Source organism: Phyllostomus discolor, chromosome 14 (assembly GCF_004126475.2).
Source record: "Phyllostomus discolor isolate MPI-MPIP mPhyDis1 chromosome 14, mPhyDis1.pri.v3, whole genome shotgun sequence".
Classification (NCBI taxonomy): Eukaryota; Metazoa; Chordata; class Mammalia; order Chiroptera; family Phyllostomidae; genus Phyllostomus; species Phyllostomus discolor.
In genome coordinates this window covers 447,940-466,628 of record NC_040916.2, presented here as the reverse complement: position 1 = coordinate 466,628, position 18,689 = coordinate 447,940, and the positions used below count along the sequence as shown (strand labels likewise).

The window sequence follows — 18,689 nt, the reverse complement described above, 5'->3', positions numbered from 1 at the left end:
TTCTTGCTTGTGCCATCTCAGAAACCACTATATATATTCAAAGAGACAGTTCTGGGACTACTGGAGCTTGGGCTTGGACAGGGACCAAGGTTTTAGGAGGAAAAATTTTATCAACTCAGCATCTTTTGGAGTTGGATTTTGCCCCAAAGGTAGACACAGTCAAAGCTTTGGCTCAAAAAAGCAGTTGGGTTCCTCTGAAGGGATTAGGAATCCACAGATAAAATGCAAATGCTCACCTGCTGCTGTCACACCAACCAGGCCTGTGAAGCCAGAAAAGGAGAAAATCTAAAGTCTGCTAGTTTCTAATCTCCAAGTTTCAAAAAGAGCTAAGCAATAAGACTGTAGAGCAAAAGAAAATAGTAATAAGGGAGAAGAAGCCTGGGAAGTGTCTGCCAGAAAAGTAAGGCCCAGAATATGGTAGAAGGGCAAGACTATGCTCCAGGCCCACTGGCCTCAGAGACCATCCCAAATCTGCAATCTGGAGTGGGCTTTTAGTAGTTCTTTGTAGACTCTGTTGTTCACAAAAGATCTATCTGTATGAATGGTAAGTATATATCTTTTTTTGAACTCTGTGAGGAAATTTGATCAATTATTATCCCTGACAATACTTTTCTGACAAAGGTAATGAGTTCCAGAGAAGTTTGCTGTTTATATGGCTGATAAGTGGTGGAGGTGGGCCTCAAGATCTACACAGTTTACTTCAAATGTTTGAACCTTTCCAGTGCCCAATGATGATTTCATTACCATGGTTAAACCACAGATCTTTACATGTTACTAAAAATGGGCATTGATCTAGTGGTTAAAAAGACCCTTCTCATCACTGACCTTTGAAAGACTGTTTTTACATTCCTGGAACATGGGATTGGAATGCTCCAGCAGAGGCTTGGGCCAAAGCTGTAGAAGCTGCTTCCACCTAGTCACAGCTCTTTGGAGGATTTGTGATATGCAATGAAATGATTTTATTTTACATGAATCCTCAGGGAGCTCTGTTTCTACAGTTTGTGGTTTAGAGTCTTTCTATCATGTCTCTCACACTCTGACCCCTGTCCCATTAGCATTTAAAGAAGGAAAAGCATTTTAATTTTTAGCACTCAGCAATGTTCCTATTTTTGGATTCATATTGATGAGCAGATTTTTTATAGAAAAAAGAACTCATAAAAGTTCATGAAATTTTTTTTAAGGATTTTATTTATTTATCTTCAGAGAGGGAAGGGAGGGAGAAAGAGAGAGAGGGAGAAACATCAATGTGCGGTTGCTGGGGGTCATGGCCTGCAACCCAGGCATGTACCCTGACTGGGAATCGAACCTGTGACGCTTTGGTTCGCAGCCCACGCTCAATCCACTGAGCTACGCCAGCCAGGGCCAAAGTTCATGAAATTTTTGAACAATGAAGCACAGTCACCTGGATTTTAAAAATATTTTAATTTTTAAATTATAGCTGACATTTAACATTATATTAGTTTTAGATGTACAGCATAGTAATTAGACATTTATAAAACTTATGAAGTGATTCCCTCAATAAGTCTAGTAGCCAGCTGGCAACATACATCATTATTATAATATTATTGATTATATATTTCCTATACTATACTTTACATCCCCATGATTATTTTTCAATTGCTAAATTATATTTTTTAATTCCTTCACCTTATCCACCCAGTGCCCCAACCCTCTCCCATTTGGTGACCATAATTTTGTTCTCTTTATCTGAGTTTGTTTCTGTTTCCTTTGTTTATTTTGCTTTTTAGATTTCACTTACAAGTGAAATGATATATATAATTTCTCTCTCTGACTGATATCACTTAGCACTACCCTCTAGATCCATACATGTTGCTGCAAATGGTAAACTTTCATTCTTTTATATAGCCAAGTAATATTCCATTGTGTGTATATATATAGATATGTGTGTATATATTCCAAGTATTCTTTATCCAATTTACTATTGATGGACACAGGTTGCTTCCATATCTTGGCTACCATAAATAATACTGCAGTGAACATAAGGATGCATATAACTTTTCAAATTAGTGTTTTGGATTTCTTTGGATAAATGCCCAAAATGGAATTGCTCATTCATAAAATATTATAGTTCTATTTTAAATTATTTGAGGAAACTTCACTGTTTTTCATTGTGTCTGCAAAAATTTGCAATTCCACCAACAGTGCATGGAAGTCCCCCTTTTCTTACTACACTCTTGCCAACACTTGTTTGTTAATTTATTGATGATAGACATTGTAACAAGTGTGAAGTGATATCTTATTTTGGTTTTAACTTGCATTTCTCCGATGATTAGTGATATTGACCACCTTTATGCACTATTTGGAGAAATGTTTATTCAGATCATCTGCCAATTTTTAATTGGATATTTTTGTGTGTTAGGTATTAAGTTCTTTATGCATTTTGAGTATTAACCCCTTATTCAATGTATTATTGGTGAACTATCTTCTCCTGTTAGGTAGGTTGTCTTTTCATTTTGTTGGTGGTTTTCTCTTTAGCTGTGAAAAACTCTTTAGTTTACTGTAGTCCCATTTATTTTTTCTTTTGTTTACCTTGCCCAAGGAATTTATATAATAAAAACAAAGAGAAATACCAAAGAATTTACTGTTTATATTTTCTTCTAGGAGTTTTGTGGTTTTGAGTCTTACCTTTAAGCCTTTGTTCTATTTTGAGTTTATTCTTGTATGTGGTGTAAGAAGGTAGTCTAGTTTCATTTTCTTTGCATGCAAATGTGAAATTTTTTAACACTATTTATTGAAAAGACTGTCTTTACCCCATTGCACATGTTTTCCTCTTTTGCCATAAGCATGTTTGTTTTTGCAATGGGGTTCTTTTCCATTGACCCATATTTCTATTTTTATGTCAATAGTATGCTGTTTTGATTACTATATTTCTTATAGTAATGTTTGTTATAAAGAAGTATGATACCCCCAACATTGTTCTTTTTTCTCAAAATTAGTGTGCAGAGTGACCTGAATTAAAACCACTGAAGTTATGTAACTTTATAGTTTCTTAATTATTTTGGGGCATTACCCAATTCATGGTCATAAAAATATCAGTGTTTTGTCTTTTGAAATGACAGGTATGGGCTAATAAGAGAATGGTTTGGTAGCATTTTATTATAACCATGGACTAACCTAATAAAAGGTGCTGTCCTGACTCCATTCTAAAGTATAATGGGCATTTCTTAAGAACAAAGAAACAGTGGTATATCATAAAATGAATTGGGCATGGCAGGAGAGGGAAGGGCCACAGAGCTGGGTTATCCCATTCTTATTCCCCAGCCCTTGCCATTACCCACCTTCACATACTGCACCTGCATCCTCATCATGCCCACAGTCAAAGGTTTCAACCTGCTCACATTCAGCCAGTGTGTCTTCAGTCCCATTGCACATGGCTACCTGAATAAACACAGGTTGGTCCTCTTTGGCCACAGGTGGATATAACATTCCTGCAGGTGTATGCTTGGCTGCTCCACAGCCCAGCTCCCGGCACACCACAGTCACCTCATTCATGTCCCAGCCATCATCACACACAGTGCCCCAGTGACCATTCTTTTCTACTTCCACTCTCCCTTCACAGCGGTGAAGACCATTCATCAAGCGGATTTTGACTGGGGGCTCTGCAAACAGAAAGGGTCACACAACATTCAGAAATGTACTGTCATGGGAACTCCCACAGATAAGAGAGAGTGTTTAATTGTGGCCATGGTGTGTGGTATGAGCATGATTATGAGGGACTTGCTGAAGTAGGGAATTATAGAGTTTTGGCTCTGTCCCACTCCATTATCATCTCTTAGAATCATCCCATGCTACTTAAAACTCCCTTTCAAAGATATCTGGGATTTTCTGATAATGAACAAATGTGGGGCATATAAATTTATGGTTTGATTCTCATGAGGTCAAAAATATCTTGGAAAAAGAATTCTAGAACTAGATCTTTCCTAGAAATGGAGGCTTAGACCTAGACTAGGAAAAGACTTTAGGTCAAATCAATTACTCATTTTCTTTTTTGAAAACTGCAACATACTCTGTGGGTAACTTCATCAATCAAAAGTTTACTTTCTCTGTAGAGGGAGAGGTGTGAAGACATTATGCAGGCTAGTTAATACTTAATCTCTCCCTGTTTGTTTGTTTGAAGCTGGGATCATTTTTTAAGAACTCTATTCTTTAGGATTTCTAGCACAAAGGAGATATGTAATTCCAGAGCTGTCATCTGTGGCCAGCTTTATTTGTCTGAGAATTAAGCCAATGAGGAAATTCAGAGTAAAGGAAGGCAAAGACAGAACACTTGGATCCAGTTACACATTAAGCCATAATCATTTCTGACCTTTCTTACCAATTTCATTTATTTTTTGGCCCGGCCAGTTTGTATTGAAATCTGTGATTTGCTACCCAATGGTCTATCTTACACAATCAATTACCAAGTTCATGACAAAACTCCTGCAAAAATGTAAATGTTGAATAATCATAGGTAATAATGTGAATATTATTTTCAAAAAAATAATAGATTAAAAAGATAAAACATATGCAAGACTCTATAGATGCATAATAAATTAATCAACTAGCTTAATTCAATAGAAAATTAATAATAAGCTGGGTATATCTTAAACAGAAAACATCAAATTCTTTTCAAATTTCATACATGGAATTTATAGAGATGTTAACTGTGTATTAGGGCCACAAATGAATTTTCAGTAAGTTTCCATCAGGAAAATTTATGCAGTCCACATTTGTTGATAAAGTTTAACCAAAAGTATAATTTAAAAATGTATGAGAAATTAATAAAATAAAGGATCAAAATAAAATTTATTTAGAAGAAATTACAAGTTTCATGTTATAAAAATGAAAAGATATTTATGCATACTTTAGAAATAAGACAAATAAAAATATTATACTACCCATCAACTTATAGAATGAGATAGAAGTGGTACTTAGAGGAAAACAGATAAAATTTACAAGAAAACAAAGTAAGATGAAAAATTTGTGCTTAAGGAATTAAAGAGAGAACAAGATAAAATAAATTTAAAGCAAGAGGAAAAAAGTCATACTGAAGATAAAATAAAATGAATTAGAAAACCAAAAACAAATAGATTTGAAAACTAAGGCTAACCATTGTGATGTTTGCTTTCACCGCTTCTATTCAATATAGTATTGGAAGCCTTAGCCACAGAAATCAGATAAGAAAAAAATATAGTCATTCAGATTGGAAAGGAGGAAGTAAAACTGTCATTGTTTGCAGATGAAATGATAGTGTACAGAAAATCCTATAGAATCCACCAAAAACCTACTCAATCTAATAAGTGAGTTGGCAAAACGGTGGGATAAAAAGTCAAGATTCAGAAACCAAAGACATTTTTGCATACCAACAATGAATTACCAGAAACAGAAATCAGGAAAAAATCCCACTTGCTATAGTAACAACAGTAACAAAATAAAGTGCCTAGGAATAAACCTAACCAAGGAGTTAAGAGACCTGCATTCAGAAAACTACACAATACAGAAGAAAGAAATTAAGGAAAACACAAACAAATGGAAGCACATATCATGTTCATGAACTGGAATAATTACCATCATCAAAATGTCCATACTACCCAAAGCAATTTATAGATTCAATGCAATCCCTATTAAAATAACAATGGCACATTTCACAGATATAGAGCAAACATTTCAGAAACTTATATGACATCAAAAATGACCCTGAAGAGCTACAATTTTTTAAAGTAATTTTGAGAAAGAAGAACAAAGTAGGAGGGATCAACATACAAGATATCAAACTGTATTACAAGGCCACAGTAATCAAAACAGCCTGGTACTGGCATATGAATAGACATATAGACCAACAAAGCAGAATAGAGAGCCCAGAAATAAACCCAAGTCTATACGGTTAATTAATATTCAACAAAGAGGGCAGAAGCACAAAACAGGGTAAAAATAGCCTGTTCAACAAATGGTATTGGGAGTATGGACAGCTACATGCAAAAAAAACAAACAAAAAAAAACAAAAAAACAAAACAAAACAAAAAACAGAAACTTGACCACTGACTTAAACCATGCACAAAAAAATAATTCAAGGTACATAAAAGACTTAAATATAAGTTGTGAAACAAACAAACAAAAAAGTCCTAGAAGAAAACATAGGCAGGGAAATCTCAGATATTCCACTCACCAATATGTGCCCTAGAGCAAGAGATGTAAACAAATGGGATCTTATCAAAATTAAATATGCATAGCTAAAGAAAACAGAATTAAAGTGAAAAGATATTCAACCATGTAGGAAAACATATTTGCCAATGATACCTCAGAAAAGGGTGTGATCTCCAAAATATAAAAAGAACTTACATGACTCCACTCCAGGGAGACAAACAATAGAAATAAAGAAAATGGGCAAAGGACTTGAACAGACACTTTCCCAAGGAGGACATATAGAGGGCCAAGAGACATGTGAAAAGATGCTCAGCATTGCTAGCCATCAGAGAGATGAAAATTGAAACCACAATAAGATTCCATGTCATGCCAGTGATAATGGCCATCATAAACAAATCAACACACAAGTGTTGGAAAAATGGGAACCCTAGTGCACTGCTGGTGGGAATGCAATTTGGTGTAGCCACTATGGAAAACAGTATGGAATTTCCTCAGAAAACTAAAAATGGAACTACTTTTTGACCCAGTAATTACACTGCTGGGATTATACCCTAAAAATTCTGAAACACTAGTTCAAAAGAATCTATGTACCCAATGGTTATAGCAGCACAACTCACAGTAGCCAAGAACTGGAAGCAACCTAAGTGCCCATCAGTAAGTGAGTGGATCAAAACACTATGGTACATTTACACAACGGAATACTATGCAACAGAGAGAAAGAAGGTGCTCCGACCCTTTGCAACAGCATAAATGGATCTGGAGAACATCTTGCTAAGTAAAGTAAGCCAGGCAGTGAAAGAAAAATATTGTGATCTCACCTACAAGTGGAACCTAATCAACAAAAGAAACAAGCAAGCAAAACATAACCAGAGTCATTGAAATTAAGAACAACCTGACAGTAATCAGAGGGGAAGTGGGAGGGGAGCAGAAGTAAAAATGGGTAAGAGTATTTAGGAACATGTATAAAGGACATATGGACCATAGGGTGGTAGAATCAAGGGTGGGAAGTGGGGATGGTAAGAGTAGGGAGGAGTGGTGGACAGGAAAATGGAGACAGCTGTACTTGAACAATAAAAACATATGGGGAAAAAAGGACTCACACTTGCCTTTCAAATAGAGCAATAAATAGACAATTCCCTGAGAAATCCTATTAAGAAATTCTAAGAGATCATACAACCAAATTAGAAAATATAAAGAGAGCATCATCACTGATATAAAAGCTATTTAAAATTTAGATAATAATACAGTGGTCAACGTTATGTGATGAATTTGAAAATCTAGATAAAAGACCCCAATTTTTGTGTGAAAGCATCCAAGTTACTTTTACAAGGGTAAAAAAATTTGAAAAGACTAAGGAAAAATGTTTGAAAGTAGAAGTAAAAATCTACCTGACCCAGACAGTTATTTTCCTAGTTCCAAAGACTTTTAAAGCAGTGGATAATTCCAATATTGTTTTAAAATGCTGTAAAGGACAGAAAGCTCCTCAAATCATTCTTATGAGGATAATCTGTCCTTGAAACCAAAATTAAATGAGCACATAAATAAGGACACAAAATTTTGAAGTAAAATATTAGCAAGTTGTTTGTCCTACCTATGATGACATGATAACTAAGAAGGATTTATACCAGAAATTCAATGACTATTTCATATTAGAAAACATCTAAATGTACTGTATAATTATAAATTTTAAAAATATTATATAACCATCATGATATATTAAAATCGTAGCAAAGAGTAAAGTTTCTTGATTTTGGTAGCCCTAGACTAAAGTTCCATTTTTGTGTGACCTATTAGCTGTGTGACCTCAGACAAGTGACTTAGACTTAATTTTATTTATTAGTAAAAGGAGAGTTGCTATGGAGATTAAATAAGATAATCCTAGTACATTTTTTAATTCCAGAACCTGGTTTGTTCATGGTTTTTCCACTTTTCCTTTAAGTATTTACGAGGCTTAGTTGTATCTACTTACTCACTGTGAGCACTGAATATGGAAGGATCATTTCATATTTTTTTCAGTGGTGTTTCCCTCCTCCCTCAGGAGTGTATCCTTGCCCCACTTCTCTCACTCCTGAAGCTGACTTATCCCAGCACAGTGCCCTACAAATAGTGTCTGTTGTTCACAGATGCCTGATGAAATAAAGTAAAAGGGAAATAAAAAGGGAAGTTGTGGACCAGTGATGCTGTTGTTAAGACCAATTGAAAGGCAAGCCTGAGAGAGCAGAGAGACTCTTTAGTTGAACTATCATTCCCTGAAGGACAGGGAAATTCAATGAAAAGAACAAACAAGCTATTACTTGACATAATTTCAACTGGTCCACTGAAAGATTTTGGATATGTCCTACCTGTGATGTTGAGTGCCACCATCTCACTGCGTTGGGCCACCAGGCCATTGTTTGCCTCACAGAAGTAGTTCCCATTATGCTCTGCAGTCAGAGATAGATTGAAGGACACTCCTCCTCCAGAAGGCACTGAGATGTTCCCAATAGAGATATTTTCATGATAAAATGAATATAGAACAGGAGGAGATGCTCTCTTGTCTTCACAGTGAAGCTCCACCATGTCCCCAATAAAGATCTGGTTCCCAGGAACACTGATAGTGAGGAGAGGATGTGACACTGGAACTGACAGAAGTAGTAGGGTCCATCACAGAGTGTCTCTTCTGCTGGTACAGACTTACAACCCATCTATTCTCACCCAAGTGTTCTCAAAATATCTCTCCAGCCCCATGGATTCTTTCCCACTGTCATACCTCCCAATCTAATGCTGAAGAGACAGCTCTAGAAGAGCTTTGATGACCTCTAATGAGAAAGTCTGGAAAATATTCCTCTGGTCATGCCATATACCTGCCTTGTATCTCCCCTTGTCATGCTCCTTTAATTCCTCTGCTAATGTTACTTCTACCACCACTACCACCACCACCATCGTTGCAATAACAATCTTAGCAAATTAACCTTTTTTGTACTTGCCATTCTTGGAACAGCCTTACTGCAATACAATGAAACTGCCCAACTGGAAATTTCTGGCTAATTAAAAGTGCTACTTACTTCTCACAGTGATGTTCACTATCTCACTCTGGATGAGGCCATGGTTATTGTCAGCTGTGCAGTAATATCCACCAGCATGGCTTTCCCTGATAACAGGGATCTCTAGCTCTGATCTCTGAGAACGCACAGTTTTCCTCCCCAGACATTCCCTTGTGTCTTCTCTGTGCCAAGAGAATGAGATTTCTCCTGTGCCTTCAACCACAGAGCAGACAAAGACCAGCATCTTTCCTTCAATTGCCTGCCCCTCTTGGGGCTGGGTCTCCATAAATACTCCAGACACAGGGATTCCTGTGTGAACACAAGATGATAGGTGAGGGCTTGGTGTGGAAGCCAGTACTACCTGGTAGGCTTTGTGGCAGGTACAGTTTGAAATCAATGTTACTCAGATAAATATTTTTAGTGGGAAGGAAGCGTTCTGAGGGCCACTAGGCATGAGCACCCTGCTATTTAATGGTCTAAAAATCTGATTCTCACATCCTACACATTAATTAGCCCTCTGTAATGACCACAGATCAAATTGATCTTGCTCTCTCATGATCTCCTGATGCACTTGGGACATAAGTAGTAGTGGGAAAAACACAGGCTGTGGTGTCCTCACCCTGATCTGTCACATATCCATTGTATGATACTACTAAGTCAATGAATCTTTCAGATCCTCAGTTTCTTAAAGATAAAGTGTGAATAATCATGCTAAGTTCATGGAGTTATCATAGAAACAAAACAATATACATGTATAAAGCAAGTACTACACTGCAGATGTTCAATAATTGGTGGGTATTTTGAGACCACATTCCACTGGCATCATTGAGATAGGATAGCAAAGTGGGCACATACTGGCACCAGATTGCCCATGTTCAAATTCCAGCTGTGCTGCTTACTTACTGGTTTACCATAGGCAAGTCACTTAGCTTTGTAAGTTTCCACATATGTAAAATTGAAGTAATTATAGTACCTGCTTTACAGATATTATCCACACTTCAGTACTTCACAGATTTTCTGAGAGCACTAAATATAAAACTGCTCTGAGCAATTCTTTGTACTTTATAAATTTATATAAATATTCTCCTCTCTAGCTATTTCTGAGTCTCAGAGGAGCTGTTCCAGAACTGAGGACAACAGCTCCTCAGCCAGCCCACCCATTGATGCTCACTCTGCACATGTATATAGGATCGATGACTCCGCTTTGAGACACTGTGAGATGATGTCATTGCCTCACACCAGTAATATCCTGAGTCTTCTTTCCATAATGCTGAGATCCAAAATTCTGATGAGCTCCATTTTGTCCTCAGGGTGTGGCCATCCCTGAAGAAGGAGTACTGGAGCTGTGTCTTTGACCTATCTGAAGGGAGTTGAGTATCACAAGACAAGGTCACTGAGTTCCCTTCAGTGGGCAGCAGGGGTCTGGCTGTCATAACAGGTGCTGGAAACAGTTCTGAAGGGAAGAATTAAACAGAGAGCACCAGTCAGTGAGGTTCAGAATTCCTGCTTACACGTGCCTTATCTTTTCAGCCCTAATGAGAATGACACACAGCCCCACACTCAAAGACAAACAGTGACCCAAAATTTCTACCTACCTATGTGGTCTGCTCTGTACTATACATTGGTCTTCCCAGATAGGCCCTACTTTTCCCCAGTCTTTTCTACTTAAATAGTGTGACCCTTACCTTGGACAGTGAGCCATGTAGATCTTGTTTCTTCTGTCACATCCACAAATAAGAAAAATTTCCTATCTGCTTTACAATAATAGGAGCCACTGTCACTGGGTCTTGCATTTGAAATGACATAGCTTGAGGTGCTGTAGTAAGTAGATATCCGAGATCCATCCTTATAATACATAAGTCTCTTTATTTTATTATTTTCTTCTCCAGAGCATCTCACAACAACCTGGTCTCCTTCATAGGCATAGCGTGGCATATCGATACTTAGCCAGTCTGCCAAAGATGAAAAAAAAATACTTGTGCCAATGCTGCTTACCCTGTTCCAACATTCTAACATCTGTTCATATGGGGAAAGATAGTGCATACACACACACAAGAAGCCAGGCAGCCATAGATTCCTTAGGACCTGCTGACCCTTCTGGCTTTTCTGATTAGTAAAGGTGAGCTCTATTCATTTAATGACATCTTTGTCTTCTACACATTCTGCTGATTTTATGTCTGTTAAAAATATTTTGATCAATTCTTTCAGTTGTCAAAAATTTAATGGACTAAATACGTATTTAAAATAATTTCACTTACACTTTCTTATATCCATTCAAGATGATCTCATGTCCCTGTGACAGTCATGATTAACTTTCTATGCATCTCTCATTACTTAAAGGCTTAGCAAAACAGTAAAATTCAAATAGCTTTACTTTGTCATTCTCTATAGAAGAAACAATCTGGGAAACTGATAGATCAGCCCAGGGATCTACAATTTTAACATCTAGAATTTTCTACTTGAATGTTTTTTTCAGAGGCTTCTGGGAATCTTGTTTAGATCATTGCCTCCCCTTGGAAGACAGTGGTCACCAGAGAACTAATGAGTAATTTGGTGTTTTGGATATTCTCCAGAAGGAAAAGAAAAAAAAATCTTAGAATAGAGAGGAGCTGGTAGACTCTTCTTTTAAAGCCTATGCAAAGGAAAGAAAAGCCAGCCATTACACTGCTTTTTGGGCCAGTCCTGCAGCTTTGGGTATTTTGGAGGAAATTTTTAGTTGGTGACTGAGCTGGAAATTCAAGTTCTAATACTAATTTGGAATTATAATACACTGAGTTAAATTTCAGGGAAAGTGCTTCTTCTAATAGAAAGCTTATTCTGAGGCATAGAACATTAGACCATACCCCTTTTGTATAAAGAGACTTAGTCTCAGATATGGAGAAAACAAATGAAGAAAGAGACAATGTATGAGTATTTATTTAATCGGGCTGCCAAGTTTACACCTCTAGTTATAAGTTTATGGCAGAAATAAGAGATACCCACTCCCAGAGTCCTGTCTCAGAACAGAGACCATCTTCTTATGAGATCTAGACCCAGTCTCCAAAGTGGGGTTCAGAAGAAGGTGGGGGGAAAGCATTTATAACTTTCATATTATATTAAACATTTCTCATTTCTTAAAATTGTTTATATATATTTTACAATGGTCAAAATACTTCAATATAGAAATCAATATAATATGTTGGAGGTAAATGCTCAAAATTTTGTTCTTGATTTAGCAAAGTAATCAAATAAGTTCAGAGAAAACTGCCACTTTTAAAGGTACATTATTAGACTAGGAGGTTTGGATGAATGGTTGTGGCATAAGTACTGTTAAAGAAAGAGAGGTCTTAAGCCCTAATTGAAGTAAAAAAAATTTTCATTGTGCAGATTGAGTCCAGGCAAAGTTTTCAGTGAATAGAACAGAGATAATATCAATTTGATTAAATAAATATTTAAGAAGATATATGGCCTCCAGCCAAGATTGAGGCATAGACAACCCAATTTCTCACACAACCAAAAGAGGGATAACAACTAATTTATAAAACACACACTCATAACTAGAACTGCAAGAAAATCAAACTGTATGGAAGTCTGACAACCAAGGAATTAAAGAGAAACATCTATCAAGGCTTGTAGGAAGAGTGGAGATGGGCAGCTGTGGTGGAGAGGACATGTGACAAGGTGGAAGCTGGCAGACTGGCTGGCCCCACATTCATGTGAACATAAACCATGAGGAACAACTGGGGAATGAGACAGACTGTACAACCCAGGGTTCCAGCTCCAGAAAAAATGAAGTCTCAAATCTCGAAGTCTAAAACCCTAGAGGGTTGTGGTCATGAGATAAATTTCCAGTCCCACAGGAGACTCCACAGTAGGGGCCTGTGGGGTCCTTGAACATACACAAAACCACCCACTCACGAATTATCACCAGAAAGCACTTGAAAGGTCACAATTTTCTTGTGGGTAGTGGGGGAAGTAAATGAAAGGAGGGCAGAAGCTAAGCAAGCATCATTGTTCTCTTTCTGATGCCTCCTCCACATACAGTTCCACAGTGTAGCAAAGTGGGTTTCCTCATCCTGGTAAATACCTAAGTCTCTACCCTCTTACAACATAACAGGTGTGCTGAGACAAAGAAATTTGGCCCAAATGAAAAAAAAGATCAAAATTCCATAAAAATAACTAAGTGATGAGAAGATAGACAATCTATGAGATGCAGAGTTCAAAACATTGGTAATCAGGATACTCAGGGAAATGATTGAGCATGTCCACAAAATAAAGGAAGAAGTGAAGGCTATACAAAATGAAATAAATAAACATATACAGAGAACCAACAGTGAAGAGAAGAAAACCAGGACTCAAATTAATGATTTGGAACAGAAGTAAGAAATAAACATCCAACTGGAACAGAATGAAGAAATAACATAAAAAAATGAGTAGAGGCTTAGGAACCTGTGGGACAACTTTAAAAATTCCAACATCCTATTTATAGGGGTGTCAGAGTGAGAAGGGAAAGAGAACAAAATTGAAAACTTATTCAAAAAAATAATGAAAGTACAATCCACCAATCTGGGGAAGGAAATAAATATCCAAGTCCAGCAAGCTCAAAGAGTCACAAGTTGGACCCAAAGAAGAACATAGCAAGACACACCATAATTAAATTACCCAAGATTAAAAGTAAGGTCTGGCATTGCTCCCTGGCTGGGTGGGGAAATTGCTGCAAAAAAAAAAAAATTAAAACGAAAGTTCAAGTGCTCATTAATTCATCTAGTGAATGAACTGTGCCTTCTTGAAAATAACCCAAAATGGAGGGGATTCCTTATAGAAGGAGTGACTAAACTTTGCTTTTCTGTTCACATATTGTGCAACTTTAAAATTATAGACTGTAAAATGATTATTATCTAATATTCCCTTTGACTCCTAAAGGTATGGAAGGCAAGGCTTAAATGGGAAGAATCTAAAAAGCCAAGCCTGTTAATAAAATTATAAACATATAAAATAAAATGAATTCCTGGGATAAAAAAGAAAATAAATAAAAGTAAGAAGAGAATCTTAAAAATAGCAAGAGAAAAGAAGAGAGTTACCTACAAAGAAGTTCCCATAGGATTGCCAGATGATTTCTCAAAAGAAACCTTATAGGCAAGAAGGGGCTGGAGAGAAATAGGCAAAGTCATGAAAAGTAAGGACCTACATCTCAGATTACTCCATCCAACAAAGCTGTCATTTAGAATGGAAAGGAAGGTAAAGTGCTTCACAGATAAGGCAAAGTTAAAGGAAATCATCATCACCAAGCCCTCATTATATAAATTGTTAAAGGGACTTACCTTAGAAAAAGAGATGAAAACTGTGAACAGTAAAATGACAACAATCCTACAACTATCAACAATTGAACCTAAAACAAACAAACAAACAAACAAACAAAACCCTCTAAGCAAACAGCTAGAACAGGAATAGAATCATAGAAATGGAGATCATATAGAAGGTTACCAGTGGGGATGGGAAGGGGGGAGAACAAGGGAGAAGGTGCACAGAATGAGAAGCATAATTGGCAGGTGCAAAATAGACAGGCAGAGGTTAAGAATAGTATAAGAAATGGAGAAGCCAAAGAACTTATATGTAAAACCCATGAATGTGAGCTGAAGGGAATGGGAATACCAGGCAGAGGGGGATAAAGGGTGAAATGGTGCAAGTATAATAGCAAATTCAATAAAATATACTTAAAAAAGAAGTAAAATATATGTGATCAAATTGGTAATAATGACAGGGATAAAGATAAATAGGAAATGATGACTTCTGATTATACTAAGCCTGGAACAGAAATTTGACTGGAATATACAGGTAAATGGCCTTTAACTTCGACATTTTACCTGTTTTTTAGAGGAAGGCATAATTTTATACAACATACACATTTTACCATAATTTCAGGGAGTTTACTGGATTGAATGAGGCTGATACTGAGACCCTCTAATATATTAATAAAACACTTGCTTAAAATTGCACCAGATATAATTCAATTTATATAGACATAAAATGACAAGATATATAGGTAGTAACTATCCTCTCTGTAATAAAATAAATACTTTTTCAAATAAATGATTAAAGAAGAAAATGTAACCTTCCAGTTTAATATAAAACTATTTCCCCCTTATTTTATTACATTAGAACTTTGATGATGATGATGATGATGATGAAAAACAAGTTATACAGGGGTAGTTTGTAATCCAAGTAAAACATCAAGGGATAATTTTGTTAAATGCAGAACATCTTCTTAGCTCTCTGGTTACCTCTTTATTGTAGGAAATATGCTTTCAATCACTGCCTCCAGTGTTTCTGGTCAAGATTTTTAAGTTTCTGTGACTGGACCAGAATATTTCCCAAAATAATATTGCATGTTTGTTTTCCCTTTGTAGTTAACTTATAACATGCCCCTGAACTTTATAGTGAAGAGAAAATAATGTACTTCCTTCAAATAATTGGGGTAAGGTCTTTCACACAAGCAGCTGATAGCAAAGCAGAGAGTAATGTGACATTGGAGCATTTGTAGTATGTTGGGGACTAGGTTTGGGGACTGGCCTCCCACTTTCTTCACCTCAGTGGTGGACCTATTCCCTGTAACCCTCAGCTAAGAGGCTGGAACAGGCAGTACCTCCCTTGCCTGGAAAAGTATGTCTGATTCCCAGTTATCTAAAATAGAAAAGAAAAGAATAACTCACCTGACCAGATGCCAACAGGAGCTGTGAGGCAATAGTCAGAGAGATTAGCACAGGACCAGTATTTTTACACTTAAAAAAAAATGGTGTAACTCTCTTAGAATATTCCCAACAATTCTCTTTCCCCTTCTTTTATTTTATGCCTTCTTCCCTCTACCCCAGGTATTTATTCCTTTCTACCATCCCTCCCTCATTCCTTTTATTTTTTTTTTCCTTTCATCTTTCCCTTTTTCTTTCCCTTACTCACAAATAATACTCCCATAGAACCAAGTACTTATCTTGTAAGGCCCTAACATTTTATAAACATAATTCATCCCATTACCAGCTGGTTGTTTTGCAGGTAAATTATCAGAAGTGTCATAATTTACTTATTCCTCTCCTACATTATCTTTTCAAGACTGGTTATTTTGTTTGAAACATATTGCCTTCCTGGTGGCAATGCACAAGCCAGGAAATCCCAGAAAGGAGATGGAAGTGTCCTCTCATACATCATAGACATTGTTTCTCCCTCCTTTCCTATTCTAGTTCTAGTACCATGTTTGCATTCATATAGTAGAGTCACATTTATGAGCAAAATCCACAGTTTCATCTATGGGTTGCAAGACTTGAAACCTCCAAAATTTCCATCTAGGAAAGTAAGAGTTAAGCCAAAAATGTGGTGCATTGGAGTAAAACTGGAGTTGAAGTACAGTGATATTTAAATGGTCTCAAAATAGAATTTAGCCTAACAAAACATTTCTTTGATACCCTTTAAAGAATTTTCCCAATTTTCCCAGAGATGAAAACATTAATACATGTTAATCAAAGGGAGAATGCACCAGTATTTGAAAAAGAGATTCACAGTCCTTTGGTTTTCCTGGAAACCTTGCTCTGCTCAGTACCCATTTATATAACACTTGTTGGTCCTAGGTTAGAAGCTGAAGACCAGCCCTACTCATCCTAGCAGATAGATTTGTTCTCCATATGAGGTTCTGGGATGATCAAGCACAGGTGCTTCTGTTCTGGTTACTCCCAAGTCTTGGTCTAGTATTCTACTCACAAAGCATCAGAAGCAGTAGCCACAGAAACATAGGGCCGGAGGTGAGAAGTTCTTCCAGTGATAGTCAGGTGCAGCTCCAATCCCAGAGTAGAGTCTATCCAAGCAGAATGTGAAGCCAAGCAATTTGGATCATCAGCAATTTTATACAAATAGGAATTAGGAAGTAGGAAATCTCTGCAACTCAGCATTCTCCCCACCCTCAGTCTTGTGAGTGCTGAGAATGTAAATGTTTTTTTATAGAGTTCTACAGATATATGTGTATTGATCATAAATGCTTCTTAAAATGTAAGGAGTCTTTATCTTATAGCTCAGGTCCCGTTAAAGAAACTTTCCTACCTGCTTTGACTTTTCAGAGAACACTGAATTTTAGAATTGCTAAAATTTAAATTACTTGCTGTTCCCTTTCAAGAGAAAATCCCCTTTACCATAGAGGATGCATGCCTTGTTATGCAACTCTAATATTGTGACACCATGCCAACACTGCATGGACACTGACCTATGGAAATTCTCCCAAACCACATTAGGAGACAAACTGAAATTTGTTACAAACAGTGGTGGAATTAGGGTGATATTAGATAGCAATATATGTGGTTTAGGAACTCAGGAGAATGGAAATTCTTTCCAAGTCAAATTATTCTTGCCCATGAGATTTTCCAGACAGAGAGAGGCAAAATGGAAGAAATAATAAAATAATCTATGGTGTTGACTTTGAGGCATTAGTTAAAAAAAAAACTGTATAGTGGTCTTGAGGACCTCAACACACATACATAACAGATAAGATATGTTTTCTAATACTCAAAAATTAAACAATATATTATGGAAAACAACCCTTATATCAAGGTGAAAGTAAAATTTACATTAGTGATTAAAAGAAGGAACTTTACACAGCAATATCTTCACAGATATATCTCAAGTACAAGGGATGTGAGGGAAAGAATAAACAAATGGGACTACAACAGGGCTAACTGAGACAGAGGAAGATGGCAGTGAGGTAGGCGGGAGCAGAACTTCCTTCCCCTGCACCTAGATAGAACACCTACCTAATCTTCTGAGAAATAGAGTGAACAGACAATGGAATCCAAGCTTATATGAAGTTCGGAGACCAAAACTGTAGGATACATTGAAAAACAGACAATAAGATTGCATTGGGACAGTAAGGTCCCTGGGACCTGCATGGAGAGCAAGGCTGCTGTGGTCACTGGCCCATTGCCTGTTGCAGTGGTCAGCCATGGCTGCAGGATCTTTGGGGAAGAGCCGGACCAACAGCTCCCTCCTCTACCAAAGCAGGGAAGACAGTGAGGAATCAGGAGAGACCAGGCTGCTTGAAGTGGCTGGGGAAAATAAAGATGAAGTGGGAGATGCACAGAAGCAGTGTTCACTGAGACTTCAGTCGCTGGCTAGGTTGTTACCAGAGAAATTGGGGAGCTGGGTGAGGCCTGAAGAAATGAAAAGAGTCGGGCTGTGTTGGACCCTGACCTGGATAATCTATGGTCTGGTTAGAAAGTTGGGCTGTGTTAAAAGCCAGGTGCTTGTTAAGAATGGTGGAATTAAATAGGGGAATTTTATTCAAAAACAGGTTCTCAGCAACTGTTTAAGAAACTATCATGCAGTGGCTAGCTTGCACAGTTGCTGGCTCATGCTGCAGCTGACTCATGAAGCAGCTAGCTCTGGGAGTGGAGGGCTTGTGTGGCAGCTGGCTCACACAGTGGCAACGGGCTGGAACTATGACTTACTAGCAAAGAGGGAGAAAGTAGCATGCTGCACAGACAGTATGAGGAGAGCACTAGAGCTCAGGGA

At 37.2% G+C, this 18,689-nt stretch overlaps 1 protein-coding gene across 2 annotated transcripts; it reads right to left on the bottom strand.

Annotated features, from left to right (window-relative positions):
* Positions 1-3,099: 3,099 nt before the first annotated feature.
* On the bottom strand, positions 3,100-17,026 carry LOC114511882 (Fc receptor-like protein 2). Of its 2 annotated transcripts, XM_036015905.1 has the most exons (7): positions 16,893-17,026; positions 15,857-15,877; positions 10,853-11,119; positions 10,339-10,620; positions 9,189-9,476; positions 8,487-8,765; positions 3,100-3,620 (listed from the first exon to the last, which is right to left on the bottom strand). In XM_036015905.1, the coding sequence occupies exons 1-7, from the start codon at positions 16,921-16,923 to the stop codon at positions 3,292-3,294; spliced, it is 1,497 nt and encodes a 498-aa protein (XP_035871798.1). In that variant the 5' UTR covers positions 16,924-17,026; the 3' UTR covers positions 3,100-3,291. The 2 variants fall into 2 exon arrangements, with proteins under 2 accessions (XP_035871798.1, XP_028386492.2); XM_028530691.2 differs by lacking the exon at positions 15,857-15,877 and having other exon boundaries at positions 16,893-17,017.
* Between the last annotated feature and the right edge of the window lie 1,663 nt (positions 17,027-18,689).

Excerpts from the sequence above, each read along its gene's own strand:
- LOC114511882 (XM_036015905.1), bottom strand. The coding sequence starts at position 16,923 with ATGTTTCTGTGGCTACTGCTTCTGATGCTTT. Across the intron at positions 8,766-9,188 it reads AGTGAACATCACTGTGAGAA|TTCCAGTGTCACATCCTCTC; the intron begins GTAAGTAGCACT and ends TACTTCTGTCAG. Across the intron at positions 3,621-8,486 it reads GGTGGCACTCAACATCACAG|AGCCCCCAGTCAAAATCCGC; the intron begins GTAGGACATATC and ends TTCTGTTTGCAG.